The sequence below is a fragment of the Atheta coriaria genome, unplaced genomic scaffold (assembly GCF_025399875.1).
Source record: "Atheta coriaria isolate IRGN ID8LTWV9N9 unplaced genomic scaffold, Caltech_Dcor_3.1 hic_scaffold_1_pilon, whole genome shotgun sequence".
Lineage (NCBI taxonomy): Eukaryota > Metazoa > Arthropoda > Insecta > Coleoptera > Staphylinidae > Dalotia > Dalotia coriaria.
The window spans coordinates 3,398,779-3,420,214 of record NW_027045443.1 but is presented as its reverse complement, the minus strand read 5'-3'; the positions used below and the strand labels follow the sequence as shown (position 1 = coordinate 3,420,214).

Below are 21,436 nucleotides of genomic sequence, written 5' to 3'. Positions count from 1 at the left end.
ATGTGTCGACAGCCATCTTCGTTAAAATCAAAGCTTTCAAATCTTTGAATACATCACTTCAGCACCAACGGAATTATTATTATTTAAACAATATCAGTGATCATGAAGTACCGTGAAATAATTAATGGTCGTATCCGACGGCGGCTGCGATTGACGATAGCAGCACGATCAAAATACACGCGCATTTGCAAAGCATTTGATGAGATGATGCGTTTGGTCGCAAAAACGAATCATGACGTCTACGAAAAAGTCTTCAAAACTGTGGGAGACCCGCTGATGAAGACTTGCGCGCTTGATATGCTCACCATATCGCATATTTCGACACATCAAGTGACCAAAATGGTGTTTGACCGTGAGTAATATCATTTCAGATTGAATTTCAGGCTAGATCTGTTATAAAAATGTTTTTTTTTTGTTACAGTCGATCGGATAGGAACTCTATGGATTTCTTTACATACCTTAATCCATGAACTTGATGTTATTCTTCAAAATTTTTCCTTAGTTTAATCCTAAACACCTTTTCTCCCTATTCCAGGCCTCTCTTCATTTCATTGCCATGCACGCGACTTAATTAATTTAATCCTACAGCTTTATCACTTCCATTTGTTATAAGTCATCCCAAGACAAAAGAAGTATTCGTTAGTATTGTTACAAATCAAAAACGCATTTAATATATGATTTGTTATTTGTTTTTGTGTTGTTGCTTAATAGTTTATGCATTTTGAAATACACGCTGTGTACAAGTTTGACGTAGGCAACCTTTTACACGCAACATGTTTTCAAATTCATAACCACACAATTTCAATGTGGTCCTGAACGTGTTTACAAGAATTTTGTTTGTTTTTTGTTTAAAAACGAAGAATTTACCATTTAAAATGACTAAACGAACTTTGTGTAGTGAAAGTGAGGAAGTGGTGAATGATTTGAATGTTACTGTCGACAATGCCGATGATGTCCCATCATCTAAGAAAGGGAGACGTTTTTCCGCGCAAGAATTTCGCTCGTTGCTTCAAACCGACCAGAAAACCACTGGTATATTAAGTATTGTAATAGTAAACAACTCTTTATAATACGTAATTGCATGTTACAGCTCTCAAAGAGTTCCTCACTTTGCTCAAGTCACACAATGAATCAGATAATGCCATCAGTGAGTACTTCAGATGTGGTGGTAATTGTTTGGAGCTGCTTCAGATTTGGGAGTTGGACACTACCTGTCCGCCAACTCTCATTGTGGAAATAGTTCAACACTTGATTGTGGCTGTCATTGAGAAGCATCCTGACATGCAAATGCCCACACTGGAAGCATGCAGGTATTTGCTCAACACTCATCTGACCCTCATCAACAAAATGTTACAACTTGCCTCTACACCAAAGGAGAGATTTCTTACACTGAAGCTACTTACAATCATGGTTGCATTTTCTCCTTTCTTGGTCAAAGATATTCTACTAAATGTAAAGTTCCAATTGAGTTTACTCATCAAACACATGGATGATATTTCCAAGAGTACACGCGTCGCGTTTATTAACTTTCTGATGTCTTTTTTTGTTGATGGACATTACCCAACAATTCTGCAATTATTACATAAAAAGTTTTTGTTTGCAAGCATCATGCCTGGTCTCAAATATGATCCCTATGAGACTGTCAAAATGGTTCTCATGATGCTCAAAACTCATGTTCTTGAAAACGCGCACGTTTCAAAACCGATTCGAGTGAAAATCTTCAGTAATGTTGTCATCAAAGGCTTGACTTACTTGTACGACTGGCGTGGTCCTAATTGCATGGAAGAAAAACGACAGAGGCCCATTTTGGATGGTAATATAAATAAAAACCATCGCGCGGAAATCGCCGAATTGACGCATGAAATTCTCCTTGTGCTTTGCACATCGATAAAACACGGTGTTATCTTTCGCGATGAGCTCTTCGGAACAGGTAAACAACATCGCAATCCTTTGATGTTTAATATCATAGAAGTGGCTTTCCGCGGCGAGCATTTTAGTCAGTTACAACAGGAACTCGTTGTTAAAATGGCCGCCGAGTGCCCGGATCTTGTCACAACCATTTGGAACAAAATTGCCGAATCGCTCGAACCGCGCCCTTCGATTAATTGGATGCGTGCGATGCGATTCATGCGCCAGCTTGTCACCGAAATAAAATCGCATGGTATTGTTCAATTGGCGAAACAATTACGGCCGCTGGTATTCGCGCAGGTGATACAGTTTCTCGTGATGCCGACGCATGTTTTGGACCAGTTAGGTCTACCGCATTTTGAATATGATTCTAATGATGTCAAACAAGAGGTGGCAGCCGGTATTGTTGATATTTTGAAAGCTGTGCATGGTTTTATGCAGAAAACGAAAGAATTCCTACCGGAGAATTACAGTAGGACATTGAAGAGTATCATCGAGGATCATCTTCAACGGCATATGCCTAGCGTGGAGTTTTTGTTGGAAAATTGGTTGGCGATTCCAAAAGAGGCACCAGATAATGCACACAAATTACCAAAATATGATAGATTGGTATATATGACCGCGGTGGTTAATATTTTGGATCTTTATCATGATTTATGTCCGGATTTACTTTGCAATTTGAAGTTTTCGAATGTAGATGAACTTCTTCAATTAGAGTTTGAAGAAAGCGCGAGTGAACATGGTAACAAACACCAGTTTAGAGTTTGTTTGATTAAGTTGTTAACTCAACTGGACCCGGGTTTATTTCTTGTATCAGGAGAGATATTTCCATTGTCTATGGGAATTCTTGCGGATAGTTTGCGTATGCAAGACGATGATGATACTCGTCTTTGTATCAGTAACATTTTGACAATCACAGGGTTATTCATCGACTGCGATTATGAAATCGCTATTTGGACGGAGGCATTGAAACAAAAGCATTTCCCGAAGTTTTTCTCCTCGTTGTTAGCTCTGCCGCATGAGAATGTTACAGTTGCGTGCGAAACGAGTTCAACTTCAGATTCGGACTTAGATATTCTGCAGAGATTATCCAACGACGCTTGTACTTTTACAACCTATGGTAAACCAATGAAATCCATTGCATATTCAGGTGTTATAGCTACAGCTCTTCAAGAGAAAGTCAGCAAAAAGCTTAGGCCCGTCCTGGGGACAATTGCGGTACAAATTTTTCATCTTCAGACTGATATTAGAAGTTTCCAGAAACTGGTGGAAACTCATCCGGGAAATCTTCCTGAAACGGTAAGAGAATACATCGCATCTTGGCCGGAATCCTCTCTAGAAGTACCAGAACTAATAGAAACAACGAATATTGACCTTTTATGTATTCTGGACACATCTACAGCTTTGTTCAGACTTGTCAACCACAAAAACACTAAGGCAGAACTTGTAGAACTTATCGAAACTACTAAAAAGCATGCGTCAAAAATGCTTGCCATGGTCTACCGTCATCCCAAAGTGCTGGAGAACTTTCAAATATCTCAGAAGAATACAACATTCAATGGAGATAACGTACAGTTTCTAACTGAAATCACCGAACACATTCAGAATGTCGAAAAACTTGATATTTCTGATCATTTGAAGACCTACCAGCGTTGGTTGTACAAAAGCGTGCTGGTTATAATCTCCCAGAAGATTTCAATGTCGAAAAGTGATGTGGAGACATACATGCGACTTATGAATACTTTTGGGTTGACTTTTGATGGATGTGTGGACATTCTAAATCTTTTTGTTTCACAATCTGAATTGCAGTTGCTCGACGCAGAACGGAAACCGAACCTGTTGTATACAACTCTCGTTGCGGTTTTGCACAATTACAGTAATCAAATTAAAGATGTAGCTTCAGAATATAGAAAGTTCGATAATACTAAGTCTTTATTTCGAATTCTTGCTGAGTTGAATCGGCATAACACTGATTGTTTTGAATTAGCTGCAACGATGCATAGTTATTTAACTCTGCAACCTGATCAAATAACTGCTGAGAATACCAGAGAATATTTTGTTAGTGTTGTTCAAAGAGAGGAGTATTGCAAAGAGAATGCACTCTTAGCTCTAATGATTTTTAAACAGGGTCAAAAAGACTTGCATGATGTTTTTGTAGACAATCTAAATGCAATATGTCAAAAGAAAGGCATGATTCTGCCTCTATTGTGCATTGCAAACTTTGATGCAGACTTATCCGAACGCATTTTCAGCCTTTTGTCTCCCATGTTGGAAAAAACACTATTAAAACCCTCGAAAGCCGGCCAACACTTCGAAAACCATTATGAAGGATTCTGTCGTTTGCTTGAGACCCAGTTGAAGGATACATATGGTGAATCGTACTTCAACAAACCTCACAAGGCTGATACAACCGAAGTATTTTTACCTGCTATTTGGACATCGATTGTGCTTAGGTACTTGTCTAACAAAAAGGTCAACTGCGATAAGCCAATCAACAATGCGCTATTGACTTTTGTACACTATATAATCAACATGGTAAAAGTCTTCCAGAAGAAGAACACCGACAACGTCAGTGAAAACCAGATTTGTATGACGAAGTTGGAGCAAGTTTGTGAATTATTTATGAAAATAATTAAGGCACTTCCGAGATATATATCATTGGAGACCACGAGGACCAACGAAACCTTTAAATTGTTTTGTAAATTGTGCCTAAAGCATGGCGTTGGATCAACGCAGATCTATGTCCTCAAACAACTCACGGAACTCTTGAAAAGGATGCAATGTTCATTGGAGCAGACAACTGAACTCTTGGAATTACTGTTCTCGCATTCAGAGTTTATGAATGTAGCCCTAGATGTACCATCGGAAGGAAAATTTGCTGTTTTTGATTTGATGTATGTTTTGTGCAAAGCCCAGTCGGGTATAAAGGAGCGGAAGCATGTCCCACTGCTGTTATCAGCATACTCTGCCACAATGCACTCTTCGGATAGAAAAATACGCTCCTTACTAGCACTCTACGAGAAAGAATCGGAACAAACGATGTTCTACGATTTTAAACCGTTTCTGTGGGGAATGGCCGCCGGGAATTTTTACTCCGCCAGACCTGATAGTAGAAAGAGTTTGTGGCGACAACCCCGCACCGGTGATATTTTAGATATCCTGGAGATGTCCATGATAGAAAACACTATTTTAAACTTTCCACTCAAAGCATCCTTGGGAGATGAGCAGACTGATACTATTCTAGATGATGAACAATCCACGAAGGTGTACGATGTCGGATTTCTTCTCTCAGTGTTTTCACAATTGTTATCTCCGGATTACAATTTAATTATGCACAAGTTTACACGCAGTGGAGCGATGGCAATTGTTGTGGCGGCCCTGGCAAGTCTCAATCGTGATGTACGCGCAGCTGCGTGTCATGTCCTTGCGAAGTTCTTTTACCAATTGGAAATGAAGGGACAATTTGGGAAGGACCGTCTCCTTTGGCTGCGTTTTGTCGAAGTTACTGGGAAGGCAGTCGGCGCTGTGGAGACACACAAATTGAATAGTTTTGCAGCGTTGTTCATGGCTCGCACTGCGTTGGTTCTTACCAACCCCACGGATCCGATGTACGCACCATTGAGCAACTTTATTGGGGTGACCTGCGCGCCGAATTTAGCGCGGATACCTGAGTTGTACACGTTTCTCAACTCCAGCGCAGTAGATCATCAGATACACCGACAGTTTATTCTCGAAATTTTACGCGGTGGGATGCGTACACAGGAAGATGGCGTCGTTGCTGATGAGGCAATGACGTTCAAGTTAATCATGGAGTTATTCTCCAGTGCAATTAGCGATGGGCCGTCCACGATACTCATCCTGGAGATTATTGAAAGGGCCGTCATGTTACCCAAGACAGCACGTTCATTGTGCCTCAAGCAGGGTTTGGCTACCTGGCTGCACAACGTCCTTCAGCATCAAAGTGATCCCATGGTGTTAAATAAGGTAAATTGCATCTATCAGAATATTATAAAATATCCCGGATTGGAAGGGACTATGGAGCTGGTAAAGATGATATCACATTGATGCAAATATATTTGATTTAAACATTACATTGATTTAGTACAGATTATTTCAACTCTTGCATGACTTGTCGCAACATTTGGTTGCACAGAGCAGCGTACGGATTGATTTCGACCAACTGAAAAAATTATATTTTTAAATGATGTATATCTCATTCATGTATAAAAATTCATATTACCTGAGTCTTTGCGAATTTACTTCCTAATTCCGCCGCTTTTTCATAGTCTGCTCGTGCCAGTTCTATTCTTTGGTACTTTCTGTGTAGTAGACCTCTTTGACACAGTGCAGCGCACAATGTTTTTTTCTGGGACCCAATTGACGCCAGGCGAATTGCTTCTGTGAGGTCATCCAAGGCGTCTTAAATCACAACAACGTAAGTAACAATATCTATGCCCATAATTTGATTTACCGTCAAAATTTCCAAGAAATTGGTAGATTTGTGCACGATTATTGTACACCGACGCCTTCTCTGGTAAAATGGCAACGCAATCGTTAAGAATATCTAAGGCTTTTTGATATTCTTTGTGTTCTGCAGCTGTTACAGCTTCGACCTCCTTGTTTTTCACAATTTGTAGATCTCTTTCATCCCAATTTTCATTTTCTACATCTACAAGCTCTTCGATTTCTTCTTCTTCGTATGCTTCAGTAATGGGTAAACTGGGATTGAAAATGCAGTTTAACACCGCCTTATCGTGCACACTCAAGTCTAGCGACATTTTATTTCAAGAAAACAGTTGAAATCGCGCGCGTCTGGTAGTAAACTAACGAAACGTCCGCGTTTTTGTTGCAATGCTGCTTGTTTGGTATGGTAATCAACCTGCTTGCCATCGCGTCGGGTTAATTAGCATAATCAAAACAACATTTTAATGTAAATACCTCGCATTTTTTCATGTTTTGCTTGCGATAGAGAATTACTCAATTAATAACCAGCGTAATATCTATGCGCAATAAAAATAAGGCAAAACAAGGAAAACAAAAGTTTAAAGCGTGAATTAATCGTAATAATAATGTGAATGAAGATAGTGATAAGATGCACTTATATGTATTAAGCCATAGTTTCTTTGCGTAAGTCAAGACGTTGGTTGGCGTTAGTGAGCGCCTATAAAGTTAATAGAAGATAATCGCGCTTGGTAGCACACGCAAAGCCTACCTGCTATTTTTGACAATGACTAAATCTGTAGATATGTATGAACTCATGCCAACGGCATGAATTGTCCAATTTATTTGAAATTTATCAAGATGCGCGTTCAAAATTTGAAGAAATAGTTTTGCACTCTAATCCAAACTGATATTATTCGCCCGGCAACGCTCCTCCAGCAACTTCACCTGAGTCTTATTAGTAGGGTCCTCAGTGTTCAAACCTTTCTCCATCCTTCGGTTTGCTAATGCCTGACTGATCTTGAGCTCTTCTCTACGTACCCGCAGTGCATGCCTAAAGATTTAATTTAATTATTAAATTTATTCATTTTATTAATCACGATTGTATTTACCTAACAGCCATCACTTGTATTGCGACCCCAATGATCATTGTTAATAACACGATGCATATCACTACCGCATTAGAAATCCTCTCGCCTTGTCGTGTTTTGAACTGATGTAATGGAATATCGTACTCGTAGTTTGTCCTGCGCGGGCGATAGAAAGCTGGTTCATCCATTAAACTGAGACATAAAAAACGGCATTAAAATAATGAAAAGCAATTGATGTTAGCATACTTCCGGCGTGCGAACAGATCATAATGATTGGCACGGAATCGCTGGTGTGCAGGAAGCAGGCTAATATCGTACCGCAAACGCGAGTCTGGTTTGCTCAAGGTTTTATAGGCCTCCGAGACGTCTAGGAACAATTTGGGACTTGAGTTGTGATTCCTATCGGGGTGGTACTGAAAATGAATTGGGTGTAAAGCATTCAAGGACAAGTATGTTTTCAAGGTAAACCTTCTTGGAGAGTTCGTAGTAAGCCCGCTTTATGTCCGTGTGGGTACAGTTCTGCGCCAGCTTCAGCACCTCGTAGTGATTTTGTTGCTTGTGGATTGAGCGTTTGAACGTCTTCTGCATGAAAACGTTACACAGAGAATTTGCGGTCATAAAACGAGCCATTTTTGAAAAATACCGGACGAATCAATTAAAAAAAAACAGGGAAAGATTTGGAATATATCGAATCGTTTTTCACATAATCAATTATCAATTTCACTGCTAAACGTCGAATTTATTTTTGTTTCCGTGGAAATATTGACAATGAGAATTGTTTATGTGGAGTCTGTCGCGAGTTAAAAAATCTAATTAACCGTAGAGGTTTCAAATAAAATTCAGTAAGATTCATAGCCAAATAGGTATTCAATTATCACCTATTAATCAAATACTAAATTAATTTTCGAAACTTTAAAGTGTTTAAAATTTCCTGTATGAGTTGTGATAGACGGGCTATATTTCGTTTTCGTTAGTCAGCAACACACATCACCTGATAAAGTCATGTTAAAAACGTGAGAATTAACTTTAGCATTAATTAAACCATTATGTGGTTTCATAAATCATACACTGATGAACTAGTGGGTCGTACAAAAGTCTTCCGGGCACAGTTTAGTCATTCTCGCACTATTAGAGGCACATATATTTTAGGTAATATTAGAAATGCAATTCATGGTTCAGGTATTTTGAGATTAAATTATTTTCTAGAGATTTTAAATAGTTGCCGTGCCATGTTTAAAATTCATGACTCAGTACGCAAAGAAATAGCATCTTTGTTTCCTGCTTTTAACAGTACACATTGGTATAAACATGAAGCTGCTTTATTTGAACAGGATTTGATTCGTTTTTTATTTTCCAAAAAAAAAAAGTTTCTTTGTGAATTGATGCAGTAAGAGTATTTTAAATTTAATTGTTAATATAAATAAAATAAAAAATAAACAAAGTGCACTGAAGATATTAGATATGTTACATATAATGGCAAATGTGTTCAGTGAATTGCCTATCTCAAAAGTCTATAACCTGTCGCATTTTTTTTTCAAACATGAGTCTGTCACAACATTCTTTTGAAAACCTGAAAAGTAAGTTGTTTCAAAGTGTTTTTCTTTCGACGACACCCTGTATAAGGTTTGTCTTTAAAAGTAGTTTTTCCTCTCGGAGGATGATCCCCACCTAAATTATTATATTTTGTAGGGGGTTGAGTATCCTCAGGCATGATGCAGCCGAGGCAGTGGGCGCTCGAGCAGACTATCTTTCACTGCTGTGCTACTTACCTACTCTTCTTCCAGTCCTCTATCTATTTGCTTCCATGTATTGCATCAGGTATACTATTCAAGTATCTTAATTGTATTGTACTGAATTTACATTGTTTTTATTTTTGAGAATTAAAACTGCTCCCACTGCGAATTGAACCTGCAATCTGAGATATCGTAGTATATCATTATGTTAATCACTCGGATATATTGAACTTAAATTTTTATTTATTTCGTATTTTTAATTATAAACTTGTAACAATACATATCTTAATAACTAGGCGATTTATCTGCAAGACATCCCAATAACAAGTGACGCTATTTTCTAGCGCGCACTATAAGTACGTGGGGCGAAACACTGACTCCACAGAACCAATCGTCTTGCGGGATGCGCATAATACAATATGTTAAAAATACAACTCGTTCCTTCTATTTATATATTATTGTTGCTATATAAAATAACCAAGTATTTAAATATATGCAACACAAGTGTGAGACAGAATTGTTAAGTAACAAGAACTATAAATATTAAAGCTGGCTTAATACTTAAATCTGAAAGCGACTACGTGAACACGAGGGATGAACGTGAACAATAGTACAGTCATTTGGTGCTCTTTACGAATTTCAACTTTGCCACCTCGTATCTTGTTCGCTCGAACCACCATCTTGGAAAAATGGTGTCAAAAAACAGTTTTTTGACCATATCTCCTTTCCGACTCATTTTACGATAAACATATCTATATAATAAATTAAACTAGAGAAAATTTCCTACAATTTATGTAAGTACCTTTTTCTTGTAAAATTAATAGTTTTAGCGTACGGGCGCCACAAAGTCTACTTCAACATTCGTTTTTGTCAAAAACTCATTTCCAGGTGGTCATGACTGCTATTTTTGCTTGCTATGATTTGAGGGTGCTCCTGCTCCCCCTCGCTTGTTTGAAAGTTTCGCCGGCCGAGTTTACTTTTATTTTACTGAATAGTCGCGTTGTTTGCAGTTTTGATGCCATGGTTGATAACGTAAATTGTTTTATTAAGGATTGAAGACCTTTCGTAAGTCAAGCATTAAAAGAAAGGATAATAAGGGTAAACTTTTAGAGGGATTGAGATCGGTAGTTGTTCACGAGATATGTCGGAAACGATATAATAATGAGAAACTAATCATTGCGTTTAAAAAAGGAAGTGTTGTCACGACTTTTCAACCACAACTGCGATCCACGTGCCCAACATTCTCATTTAAAAATCATTGTTTTTTGTACGCTGCTGAAATAACAGCAGAATTTATAGCGAAATAAAAATGAACGCATTTGAGTGATCGAAATATTGTGTATAGCGTACATAAATTATCGATGAAAAACACTATTTCAGAACGTCCTAAAGCACGTAATGATGATTGGGGTAGAGCGATTGTTGAATGCCTCGAGCGTGTTTATGATTTGGTCGCAGCCAATGCACAGTATCACAATTCGTGCATGTTTTCGGCGAAGATGTAGATCTTCTTGTTCTTTTGACGGCACTTTCAATGTGTTCAAACATATATTTGCTAAAACCAGAAAAAGGAAAAATTTTGCAACAAATCTATTCAACCAAAAGCATGATCGATCACACAGCGGCAGATCACATATTATTCTTACATGCTTTTTGTGGCTGTGATACAACATCTGCACTCTTTCATCAAGGAAAAGTAAAATGTATTAATGTACTCCGCAAAAATCCAGATTTAAACGAAGTTGTCCAGGTATTCAAAAACCCAAAGGCTGGTACAGAGATCATTGCTACAGCTGGCGAATTCTTCCTTCTTAAATTATACAGTTACAGCGATGTGAAAACTATGCAAAATATGTCTTCAAACATCTATAGATATGCCAACTTCACAAAATCAGCATACAAAAATAAATTTAATATTGCATCGCTACCACCAACTGAAGTCGCAGTCCGACAACATTCGTTCAGAACTTATCACCAAGTTAAATAGTAGTATGGGAATGAACTAAATGCAGAACAATGGGGATGGAAAAGAAACAAGAATGGGCTAAATCCTGTCAGCACACTTGAGCCCCCAGCTCCCGAAACATTGTTAAAACTAATATCTTGCAAATGCAAAAAGGGATGTCAGAAAGCCTGCGGCTGCAGAAAGACTGGAATGAAGTGCTCCGTTATCTGAACAAATTGCAGTGGTACCTGTGATAATTCGCAAGTTCCATCACAAGATAGCGATAAGGAGGAAGAAACGATTACCGTTTTTGAGCACACGTATGATGAACTCAAGAACCAAGATTGCAGTGAAAACGATAATCCCATCACGGATAGTTTGGAAGAAATTTGTACTTGTGATATTTCGATCGGTCCTGAAGACAATTAACACAGAACACTTGGTCTATCGCGAAGAGCGTATCGGAAGACAATCCATTAAATTTTGGAATAGTGCGTGTGGATTAGGCCTACTGGGGATACCACGATAAAAAAAACAAACGCGCCACGTACTCTACCTCATGGTGGTGTAGAAATGAGTTTTTGGCAAAAATTAATGTTGAAGTAGATTTTGCGGCGCCCGTACGCTAAAACTATTAATTTTACAAGAAAAGGGTACTTACATAAATTATAGGAAATTTTCTCTAGTTTAATTTATTATATAGATATATTTATCGTAAAATTAGTCGGAAAGGAGATATGGTCAAAAAACTGTTTTTTGGCACCATTTTTCCAAGATGGTGGCTCGAGCGAACAAGATACGAGGTGGCAAAGTTGAAATTCGTAAAGAGCACCTCGAAATCTATATGAATACCAATTTTCAACAATCCCGCACTATTTTCCAAGCAAAACTACCAAATGACTGGGCTACAAGTATATAAGATTAACTAAATCTTTTATTAACTAAGTCATAAACATGTATAATAAAAAAATGCGATTGAACCTATAACATTAAAAAGTTTGATGAAATTTTTACTTGACATTACTTACATACCTACTTATTTACAAACATTTTTCTGCAAATTGTCAGTTCAAACTAAAAATCTTTTCACAATAGGTACACACGTGGCTTACTTCCACGAATTAACAAATGACCAAGTTTAACAAACAAATCCATTTTCTTTGTAGAATACTTAAGCCGTATTATTAAATTTTATATATATATATATCAGTGATTTTGATGTCAATTTTTTCGTCAAAAGTACACCTTAAAAGAAGACGATCCTGAAAATTTGGGCTCGATATGAGCAAATTCGGCCGCTGGAGATTTTTTTTAATTGCAATCATTTATATCTCAGCTTCTATACAACTTAAAGACGCCTACCAAACGGCATTCTTCTCAGTAGACTCCCTTCTTTTGAGGAAAAATAGATATTTGGTCTAAACTTATATGGGGTTTAGCTGACAGCCTCTAACAAACCGTTATGGTTAAAATTTACGCTAGTATATGTACAGTGTTTCAAGTTAAGGGTCGACCAGCAGCTATTGGGGTATACTTTAATAGAATCTTTGCAGTTTTTGCTTGATTGCTTCAATTAAGTAAAGTTATAGCCGTCCAAAACCGATCAAATTTTAAAAATTGCTGTTTTCAAGTAGCTAGAACTTTTTTCTCCAAACTTCGATTTGCTCCTAATTTTCAGAAAAGTTGCTCTGTTATATCCTTAAGGAGTCCTGAAATTTGAACAATGTTATCAAGCTTGTATCCAAGATATAATTTTTTAAATATTAATTACAAATGGTATTTACGAAAATCATTAACCATTAAAATCATTAAAATCTTTCCAAGACTAGCAATCTGATGCAATGAGCGGTTACCCTACGAACCCAAGTTCAAATGGTAGACCCCAAAAACCAATAAATTAGTAACTCGAAGCACAAAAATTGCATTTCTGAGAGTTTCCCGGCGGATAGTTACAATCTGATGCAAGAACGGAAATACAATAATTAGTGACTTGAAACACCAAAGTGGCATTTATGCGCCCATTAATTACTATCAGAGGTATTATGCTAACAACTGGTGGAATACTTAGATTTCTTTTTATTGTTTGGCTTTGGGGTCTTCTTTTCCTTCTTTGGTTTGGAATAATGGTTTTGCATTACAAGCGTTATTTTGACCCAAAATGTTCTTACAGAGATGTAATTACAGAGATAATCTAATAGACTAACGCAAATTTTATAATCGTTTTCAGCACAAAAATGTGCCAAATTGTGTATCACTAAAATGTACTACTATGATTCATTTAATTGAAATGAAAAAAAGGTGCCAAGCCGGGTGCTGGTAAGAAATAACTAAAACGCGCGAATTTTCGTAGCGCGAGCGTACCATAGAGCTGTTGTTTATACACAAACCGCGATAAGCCGGGAGTATTGCACACGAAACAATTGTTAAATGTTTCTCATACTTCATAACGAAAAATCGCATAAGTGGGGTGCTCTTCAGGCTGCAACTGTACGCGACTAGTAAGCACGATAAACAAAGTTGTTTATAAGCGAAAACCTAGGTAAGATGAACAGTTTCTTGAAACAAAAACCAATAATGTTTTATTGAAGTGTGCAAAGAACAGGTCCAAAATTCATTCATATATGCTTTCACAAGCCAGAATTAATTGTACTTGTACAATAATTCAATGCGCAATTATATATCAGGGTAAAATGCGGTACACAGCTTTAAAATTTAACTTGTTTAATCTTGTTAGCTTTAGGGCCTCCTGAAGCAACTGATCCAGTCGTCTGAAACTCTAAAGCATCCGGATTGGAATCTGTGAGAGTAGGCAAACTAATTGCGCCTGCCTCTTGCTCGGCAACGTGCTTCGGACAATCCTTTTTCAGATGTGTAACATCGCCACATAGTTTACACCCGCCTCCCTTCGGATACAAGCCACGTGCGTTATCCGGGCATTGCCAAGAAATATGTCCTTGTTCCTTACAAATAAAACACGACGCAAAACGGAATTCCTGACTCTTGACAACCTTGCAGGCGAAAGCGGTGTGCTCCGTGGAGCCGCACTTAAAGCAAATACCACTAGCGGCGGTGTCCATGTTACCATCAGCTGCAATTGCCGGACATTCGGAGAGGACATGTCCCGATTGTCGGCAATTGTAGCAAACGTTCTTCTTGTCCCGTGTGAGCGCCTTCTCTGCCCGACGACGCTCCAACTTCATCGCCATATTCACCTCGCTGCGAGGCAAACCTTTACTGATCATCTGCTTCCGGAGTGCATGAAGTCGATCAGCATCCTCACGTTTAATGGGAAAACCATCATAAAGAACCACATCGATTTCTTTGCCATTTATGTTTAATTTCTGTACTTCTTCCACCGGTTTGCGACGTTTATGCTCTTTATTTGAATCGAATTTCTTCACTTTGGGTGAAAGTTTAGTATTTTGTGGTTTCTGAACATTATTATTTGCTTCTTTTTGTTCTTTCATCTGTTGTTTCTTTATCTTTCGTTTTTCTAACTGCTTTACCTTCTTATCTTTCTTCTTTTCAAATTTTCTTCTTTCTTCCTCAGACATTTCTTCAACAGTCTTTTTAATAGGTACCACAACTTCATTTTTCTTCAACTTCTTTGATTTGTTGTTTTTGTTTGTATTCTTTGTACTTGAATCCTCCTTTGCATTCAGCTTTCTTTTCTTATTGTTATTTTTGGGCACTTCCATACCATCATCAACCTTATCTACTTCATCTACTTCAGTAGGTTTAGATGCAGTGGCTTTTACTACATTGTCTTTTTTGTTAGCCAAAACCTTCTGATTTGCTTTTTTCTTCTGTACAATAAGTGTTCCAGGAAAATCAGCCCACTCACTTTTCTTTGCTTCTTCTTTCTCCACCTCCTTGATGAAGTTATCGTAATTGTTTTTCCGTTTTAGGTCAGCTTCCTTTTGCTTCTTCTGATGCTCCACTTCTTCTTTCTTTTCATTCAATTGATGCTTCATCTCAGCCCATGATGTAGCTTCTTCAGCAACGCGCTCATTAGACGCTTTGGAGCCTTTCGCACGTGCAAAGCGAGTCATTTCTAACAAAATATATTAATAACATTATCTTAATTTCTTTAAATGTTGAAATTTACTTACTTTTCAGGCTTCCAAGAAGAATGTTGTGACAGACACGTGTTTGGAAACAAAATGCGTCAGGTTATACACTTTTAAGGTAGGCAACTCACTGAACACATTTGCTATTACATACATATCTAATATCTTCAGTGCGCCTATTTTAATTTATTATATTTATATTTACAAGTCAATTTAAAATTACTTCTTATCCTTACTTCTTCAATTCATGAAGAAACTCTCTTTGGTTAAATGTAAAACCTGTCAAATCCTGTTCAAATAAAGCAGCTTCATGTTTATACCAATGTGTAATGTTAAAATCAGGAAAGAAAAATGCAATTTCTTTGCGTACTGACTCACATGAATCTAAAACACTGCAACTGTTTAAAATCTCTATAAAATGATTTAATCTCAACATACCTGAACCATGGGTTGCATTTCTAGTATCACTCAATCCATATGTGCCTCTTATAGTGTCAGGATGACTAAACTGTGCCCGGAAAACTTTTGTAGGACCCATTAAAGTTCTCCAGTGTTTGATTGCATCATGTCTTGCCATTACATACAAATCCAAAGGCCCACTATGAAACAATATTTTTAAAAATAAGAAACATATTCAACTGAATGTTATTTTTACCTGGTCATAAAAGTCACAAGCCTGCTGTAGAAAAATTTGTTTTCATGCTCTTTGTAGAAGTTACATGCATCTTCTTGAGAGAGTTTTTTCCGTTTCGAGCACACGATTTTAAATTGAGAAGATATTATCATTTGACGTATATCCGCTAATGCAATAGGATTAGCAACCACGTGAGGTTTAATTATTGCTAAAGTTAATTCTAACGGTTTTAACATGACTTTATCAGGTGGTGTCTGTTGCTGACTAAAAAAAACGAAACATAACCCGACTGTCACAACTCATACAGGGAGTTTTGAACACTTTAAAATTTTGAAAATTGATTTAATATTTGAATATTAGGTACCTATTTGACAATGAATCTTACTGAATTTCTATCTAAAACATCTTCATTTACCTAGTCCCATAGTGAAATTTGTAGGTATAATAAGATTCAAATGGTTAAACTGGAGTTTTAGTCACGAGATTGATTTAGACCAAGCGTAGCTAGCGTTTAATCAACGTGTTTAACAATGTTTACCCACGTGATCCTTATCCTTTTTTTTCTACTTCCACTCTATTGCCACGTTAAGGTTTTTGTATTTGAACTTTTGTATTGCAGCAGCAGCGCTTGTTTTAAATACGCTGTTTTTAATACTTTAGTCACGGCCGTCCATGTTGAAAGTACCACTTTTGTGTGTCAAAAGCGAGCAAAAACGGGCGCTTTAAAGGTGGAAGTAGAAAAACACAATTTTATATGCAACAGTAATGTAATGTAATGTAATGAATTGTTTTCCACTCACACTATATAAAGTACTAAAAATTGTCCCTTTGAAAGTAATCACAAAATTTCTGCGCATCGCATTGGTTGATTCATTCAAGAAACAGGTTTTATGGTATTCCCACAATTAAATCCCGAACGCTTGTTTTTACTGGCCTCCACTGGTTACACTTGGCCAGTGTCCAGTCCTCTCGCATAAACTCAAGACGTCCGTGTGCGTCCATTATGCCTTAAACAAACAACAAATAATATTAAACGTCCACAAAAACCACAAGTAAGTGCAGTATATGTTAACTCATTGCCTAATGATCTTTATTTCTATTCTTTTTCTGTCTGTAGTGTTATTAACACTTTTAATAAGTGTTTTTACCTTAATGGCGCCATGTTCTTCAGCACTAGTGGGACAAATTGTCCCACCTGGTGCACCCTGGCCGGCAAATGCCGCCGACTACGATAAGTTCAGCCAAACAACACGCAGGACGCATGCGATTCCCGAATGGGCCACTCCTGCCCCAACGGTAAAGCACCGCCTGCCGGAAGTGGATGACCGTTTGCCCAAAATCAATGCCACACCAGATCACAAGCACTGGAGTCGTCCAACGATCGTTTTCCATGAGCTTTACATGCGTAACATCACTAAGGAGATTAAAAAAGAAAAAGAAACTACAGCGATGCCTATTACTCTGCCAGAAATCGCATTGTTCACATCCGCACCTATTAATAAATCGGAAATGGTCCCAAATGCCATCCTCACTGATACAGGTGTTGTAGGAGTCGCCAATCTGCTACCTGAGAGTATTACCAACGCAACCAGTGAGCGAAGGTGAAGCAAAAAGCGATTGTAAACAAGCAATTACATTTTAATTACTTACCGGCGTGGGGTTCAAGGCAACAAGAAGCAATAAAACATCAAGTTTTGTACGTCAATATATAATATTTATTAAATATTTTCAGATTTTGTATCATCTCAGTAATCATTTCTTCAGCATTCTTCAATATATCATATATATATATATATATATATGTATCATTGTATCAATCTTTTTTTACAAAAAAGCTTCATGTTTCATCGATTGAGACGTGTGCTTTTATCACGGCCAGCAAAAACGTGGCCGGACGCACTATCACACAGTTATATTTCTTATCATTATACAATATTGTTAGAATACAAAAATCTACGGATGCTACCATCGTTAGTTCACATTATATCAGTGTGTTTCGCAAAAGATTTGGACAATTTGCCGAAAAGTGTGTTTTTTGACACAATAGAGCGCTGATTGGTGGCGGAATGGCGCAGTCGTCAACGAAGACGACTAATACATGAATAAATAATCTTGATAGAAGACTGTACCACCCGCCGCCAACCGCCTCTGTGCCTCCATGAATAAAGATATAGATCATTCGATAGCCTCTCACTTTCTTTGCTTCTGCAACATGTATCTCTGCATTTCTCGTACATAAATATATAATATACTATAATTAGATAATATCTACTAAAATCTAGTAACACAAATTCATTATCGTTCACAATTTTTTTTTGTATTTTCACAATTTCTTCTCCATCTGCACGGCCGCCATTAATTCCGTCCCGACTTTGCCAGTTATCAATATAACTTATACATATACATTTGTTTGTTCCTTATTTATACATTATACAAATACATTTCTTCACAATAATTCGTATATATATATATTTTAATATATATATATGATAATAATAATAGTTGATTAAATTTTTTTTGTATTTTTCTCTTGGATTTAAAAAAACGGGAAACGTAAATTTAATTCTCCACCACGAAAAATTCTGAGATCAACATGATGACCGTCACACTTGTATTTTCGCTTAAATTTCTCAATTAATAAAATCACATTGACATTGATAGCGAAGATAATTCCACATCTCTTTAAAGTACGATCCTCAAAATTTTGTAATTGTGAACGGTTGTTTTTTGGTCGTTTGGTTTCGCGTTCGTTTCATTAAAGCCGATGAAAGTTAAAGCTCTGATCTCTCGAGAGGATCGCTCGATGTGTGCGCTTCTGAAGTTGACGATTTGTTTTCTTCATCTCTTCAAAAACTAACTAATATCACAAAATAAGAAGCTAACAATTTTTTTTTGTTTGTTGAATAATTCGTTTTCATCGATTTCCCATTTGTTGCAATTGCAGATTCGATTCCGAACATAATTTAAGCATAGAAGTACATAAAAATTACAAAATACTGATATTTCGATTCAATATTTCTCGTTGGCCAGTGCCACACGATAAAAATTCAAAATTCAAACAAACTAAACTCTAAAGCAAATCGATATTCTGTTCTCAGTTTGATTTTTATTGCAAAAAATCCGCATTTTCCGGGTTGAAATTAAAGGAAAATGTTTTTAGTTGCACTTGAAATTATTTCGAAATGAATAATAAAAATTTCTCTCTCTCTCTCATATTAGTGTTTTGTTTGCTATGTTATTATCACGTTTCGCTTTTCTCACATGCTTGCTTGCTCTTTTCATCATTTTAAAAGTATTAAACCTTAAAGCAATTCTCTTATCTCAATTAATAATAATGATCTTAATGAATAGTAATGAAGTAATGATTAATTAACAGACATTAATTAAAAAATAAATAACACGTATGTATGTTTGTGTTGGAGTCGTGTCATCTTCTTGAAGAAAAACGCGACGATGTTTCGATAAGTTAATGAATTTGCAACGAAACTTCTATAAATATTCAATGAAATTGCATTTCCATTGTCACCAATTCTGCGTAACTATGAAAACGTGATATGATACGCGTTCGAATCCAATTTTTTTGTTTGCCTTTTAATAATTAATTTGTTATCATGTGAATATGATATATTTCTCATTCCATGGCGAAAATGGCGTTCAGTCTTAACTTATTTGCAAAGAAATTTGTTGTTTCTCCCTGCGCTCCTTCATTCCCGCATTCTCTCACACTCAACAACTCCTTGCTTTCTATCACGTGTCATCACCGTTTTTCTTTTCATTAAAAAAAAACGTTTCTATCGTCGCCGCGCTACTTATACAGACAGAAGATTTGCATACCAGGTTGCGCACCGTCAGAAAATTGAAGAGACGATGGCGCCGACTGTTGAAGAAGAGGGCTTGAAGGAGGGATGGACGTCGATTGTGCGGATCTAATCGCAGTAAGAACGATACAGTTTGTTCTTTTGCAATTTGTAATCAGCATCTATCATCACAGTACCACCTCGAGTAATTTTTCTATAAAAATAATAAAAATCAAGTTAGAAAATGATCCCGGAGCAATGATTAAAATAAATGGTAGTTGCAAAAATAATTGAACACTTACTTCAGGAATTGTGGCAAGAAAAAGTTCCACCCAGCAGTTGATTGTTTGAGAAGTAGCGTAACTTCGAAGGTGGAGGCGGTTGCACGGTCAAACTTGACGGTACCAAGTGTTATCTCGCGCGCCGCCTCTTCGCCCTTGAAGCGCAAGTAGAGTGTGCAACCGCGCAGACCGCACGGTTCGCGTTCCGCCTCCGCAAGAATATCACGGCTGATGCGCTGTAGCAGACCTGCCGGCAACAGCACCTCGCCGCTGGAGAAGTGATCCCGTTTTGCGTTCTTCAACTCCTCTACAAGCCGATCGGCGAGCGCGTTGATGGTCTTTGCGCACTCACCTTCATCGTCCGTGAAGGGATCACTATCATAGGACCAAGCTGTAAAAAAAACATAGCATAAATATACAATACACCGCAGGTTTAAAAAATAATAATTAAAAAAAAAAACATGAAGAGTCAGTAGTTGTCAACATGCATGATAGAGGCCGCCAGCAGTAGCAGGCCTACGCAGATCTAGTGAGGTCTAGTGGGGAGAGAGGCCCATAGAGAGTGAAACCCGCTTTCTGGTTGCCAAGCGCGCTGTCCTCCTCGCACGCGCTGCACTTCCAATATCTGCGAGAAGGAAAGCGCACGCAAACCGCCATTGCATGGAGGTCATTTCAGGTCATATGAGCCAATAGAAAGCCGGCCGGTCGAAACGGGAGCTGAGCGCCGTTACAGTATACAGCTGATCGCGATTTTTTTTCCGTCAGGCTCTCCCGACCTGTATCCTAAGCCCTAATGTTGCAGGATAACGTCCTGACTCATTTTTCTTACCATTAAACAATCATGCATGAATCTGACCAAAGTTTTAAAGTTTAAAAAAAAACTTCGAGATCTTGAAAATCTCCAATCATGGCCCAAGGGGATACCCAGGGTACCATTAACACTCAACACTATCACAACAGATGATAATAGGTACATACCTTCTTGATTATTGTAGTCGACATTTGAAATGTTAAGAACTTCCATTGTTGCTAACTGTAGTCTTACTGGGACGTGCACAGAATACTAATAAGTACGTCGTTTGATATCACAATGTTGCTCGATGTTTACTGTCGCGCACAAAACGATGTTGTTTAAAGTTAAAGTATGAGACAAGTTGTTGTTGCACTGCTTTCACAAAGAGTTCCTAAATCTGAACCTCTACACCTCGTCTTCTCCGTTCCCTAACCAGAAAGCAACTGTTTGGGTGATCAGCTGGCGGCTTGTATTTATACCCGCCACCACTCTGCAGCTTGCTGCCCCACCAGCCGCACTCACACAACTAGACCCAGGCCGCACCGGCGAACAAAGGATGTTCCGATCGCAAGCAAAACTCGACTATTTGACATTGCATCAAAGCCGCCTTTTTGGTAAATGTACACCGATTTGCGCCATTTTTCGGGAGCCACTAGATTTCGGGTGTAAGAATCTATATATTTTGTGATTTTCCGCGTGAAATTCGATGAAATAGTCGAGTTTTGATGCATTTTATGGATTTTA

The 21,436-nt window shown here is 37.7% G+C and overlaps 5 protein-coding genes and 1 long non-coding RNA gene across 6 annotated transcripts; 2 read left to right on the top strand and 4 right to left on the bottom strand.

Moving 5' to 3' along the window:
* The first annotated feature begins 800 nt into the window (after positions 1 to 800).
* On the top strand, positions 801 to 6,152 carry LOC135789795 (nucleolar pre-ribosomal-associated protein 1). Its single transcript, XM_065299824.1, has 2 exons — positions 801 to 1,032; positions 1,091 to 6,152. Exons 1-2 carry the CDS (start codon positions 876 to 878, stop codon positions 5,971 to 5,973), a joined length of 5,040 nt encoding a protein of 1,679 aa, XP_065155896.1. The 5' UTR covers positions 801 to 875; the 3' UTR covers positions 5,974 to 6,152.
* On the bottom strand, positions 5,965 to 6,750 carry LOC135789814 (tetratricopeptide repeat protein 36 homolog). The gene is made up of 3 exons (XM_065299841.1): positions 6,380 to 6,750; positions 6,149 to 6,327; positions 5,965 to 6,088 (listed from the first exon to the last, which is right to left on the bottom strand). The coding sequence occupies exons 1-3, from the start codon at positions 6,684 to 6,686 to the stop codon at positions 6,017 to 6,019; spliced, it is 558 nt and encodes a 185-aa protein (XP_065155913.1). The 5' UTR covers positions 6,687 to 6,750; the 3' UTR covers positions 5,965 to 6,016.
* Positions 6,751 to 7,152: 402 nt separating this feature from the next.
* Positions 7,153 to 8,216, bottom strand: LOC135789807 (dnaJ-like protein 60). Its single transcript, XM_065299833.1, has 4 exons — positions 7,908 to 8,216; positions 7,686 to 7,852; positions 7,461 to 7,631; positions 7,153 to 7,402 (listed from the first exon to the last, which is right to left on the bottom strand). The coding sequence occupies exons 1-4, from the start codon at positions 8,067 to 8,069 to the stop codon at positions 7,246 to 7,248; spliced, it is 657 nt and encodes a 218-aa protein (XP_065155905.1). The 5' UTR covers positions 8,070 to 8,216; the 3' UTR covers positions 7,153 to 7,245.
* A 752-nt stretch (positions 8,217 to 8,968) lies between these two features.
* Positions 8,969 to 9,738, top strand: LOC135789462 (uncharacterized). Its single transcript, XR_010547571.1, has 3 exons — positions 8,969 to 9,062; positions 9,129 to 9,257; positions 9,318 to 9,738. It is a non-coding gene; the product is annotated as an uncharacterized lncRNA (long non-coding RNA).
* A 3,931-nt stretch (positions 9,739 to 13,669) lies between these two features.
* On the bottom strand, positions 13,670 to 15,415 carry LOC135795606 (RNA-binding protein 25-like). Its single transcript, XM_065307366.1, has 2 exons — positions 15,230 to 15,415; positions 13,670 to 15,171 (listed from the first exon to the last, which is right to left on the bottom strand). The coding sequence occupies exon 2, from the start codon at positions 15,167 to 15,169 to the stop codon at positions 13,823 to 13,825; it is 1,347 nt and encodes a 448-aa protein (XP_065163438.1). The 5' UTR covers positions 15,170 to 15,171; positions 15,230 to 15,415; the 3' UTR covers positions 13,670 to 13,822.
* Positions 15,416 to 17,513: 2,098 nt separating this feature from the next.
* Positions 17,514 to 21,151, bottom strand: LOC135795678 (protein charybde-like). The gene is made up of 3 exons (XM_065307472.1): positions 20,878 to 21,151; positions 19,921 to 20,290; positions 17,514 to 19,832 (listed from the first exon to the last, which is right to left on the bottom strand). The coding sequence occupies exons 1-3, from the start codon at positions 20,921 to 20,923 to the stop codon at positions 19,748 to 19,750; spliced, it is 501 nt and encodes a 166-aa protein (XP_065163544.1). The 5' UTR covers positions 20,924 to 21,151; the 3' UTR covers positions 17,514 to 19,747.
* Between the last annotated feature and the right edge of the window lie 285 nt (positions 21,152 to 21,436).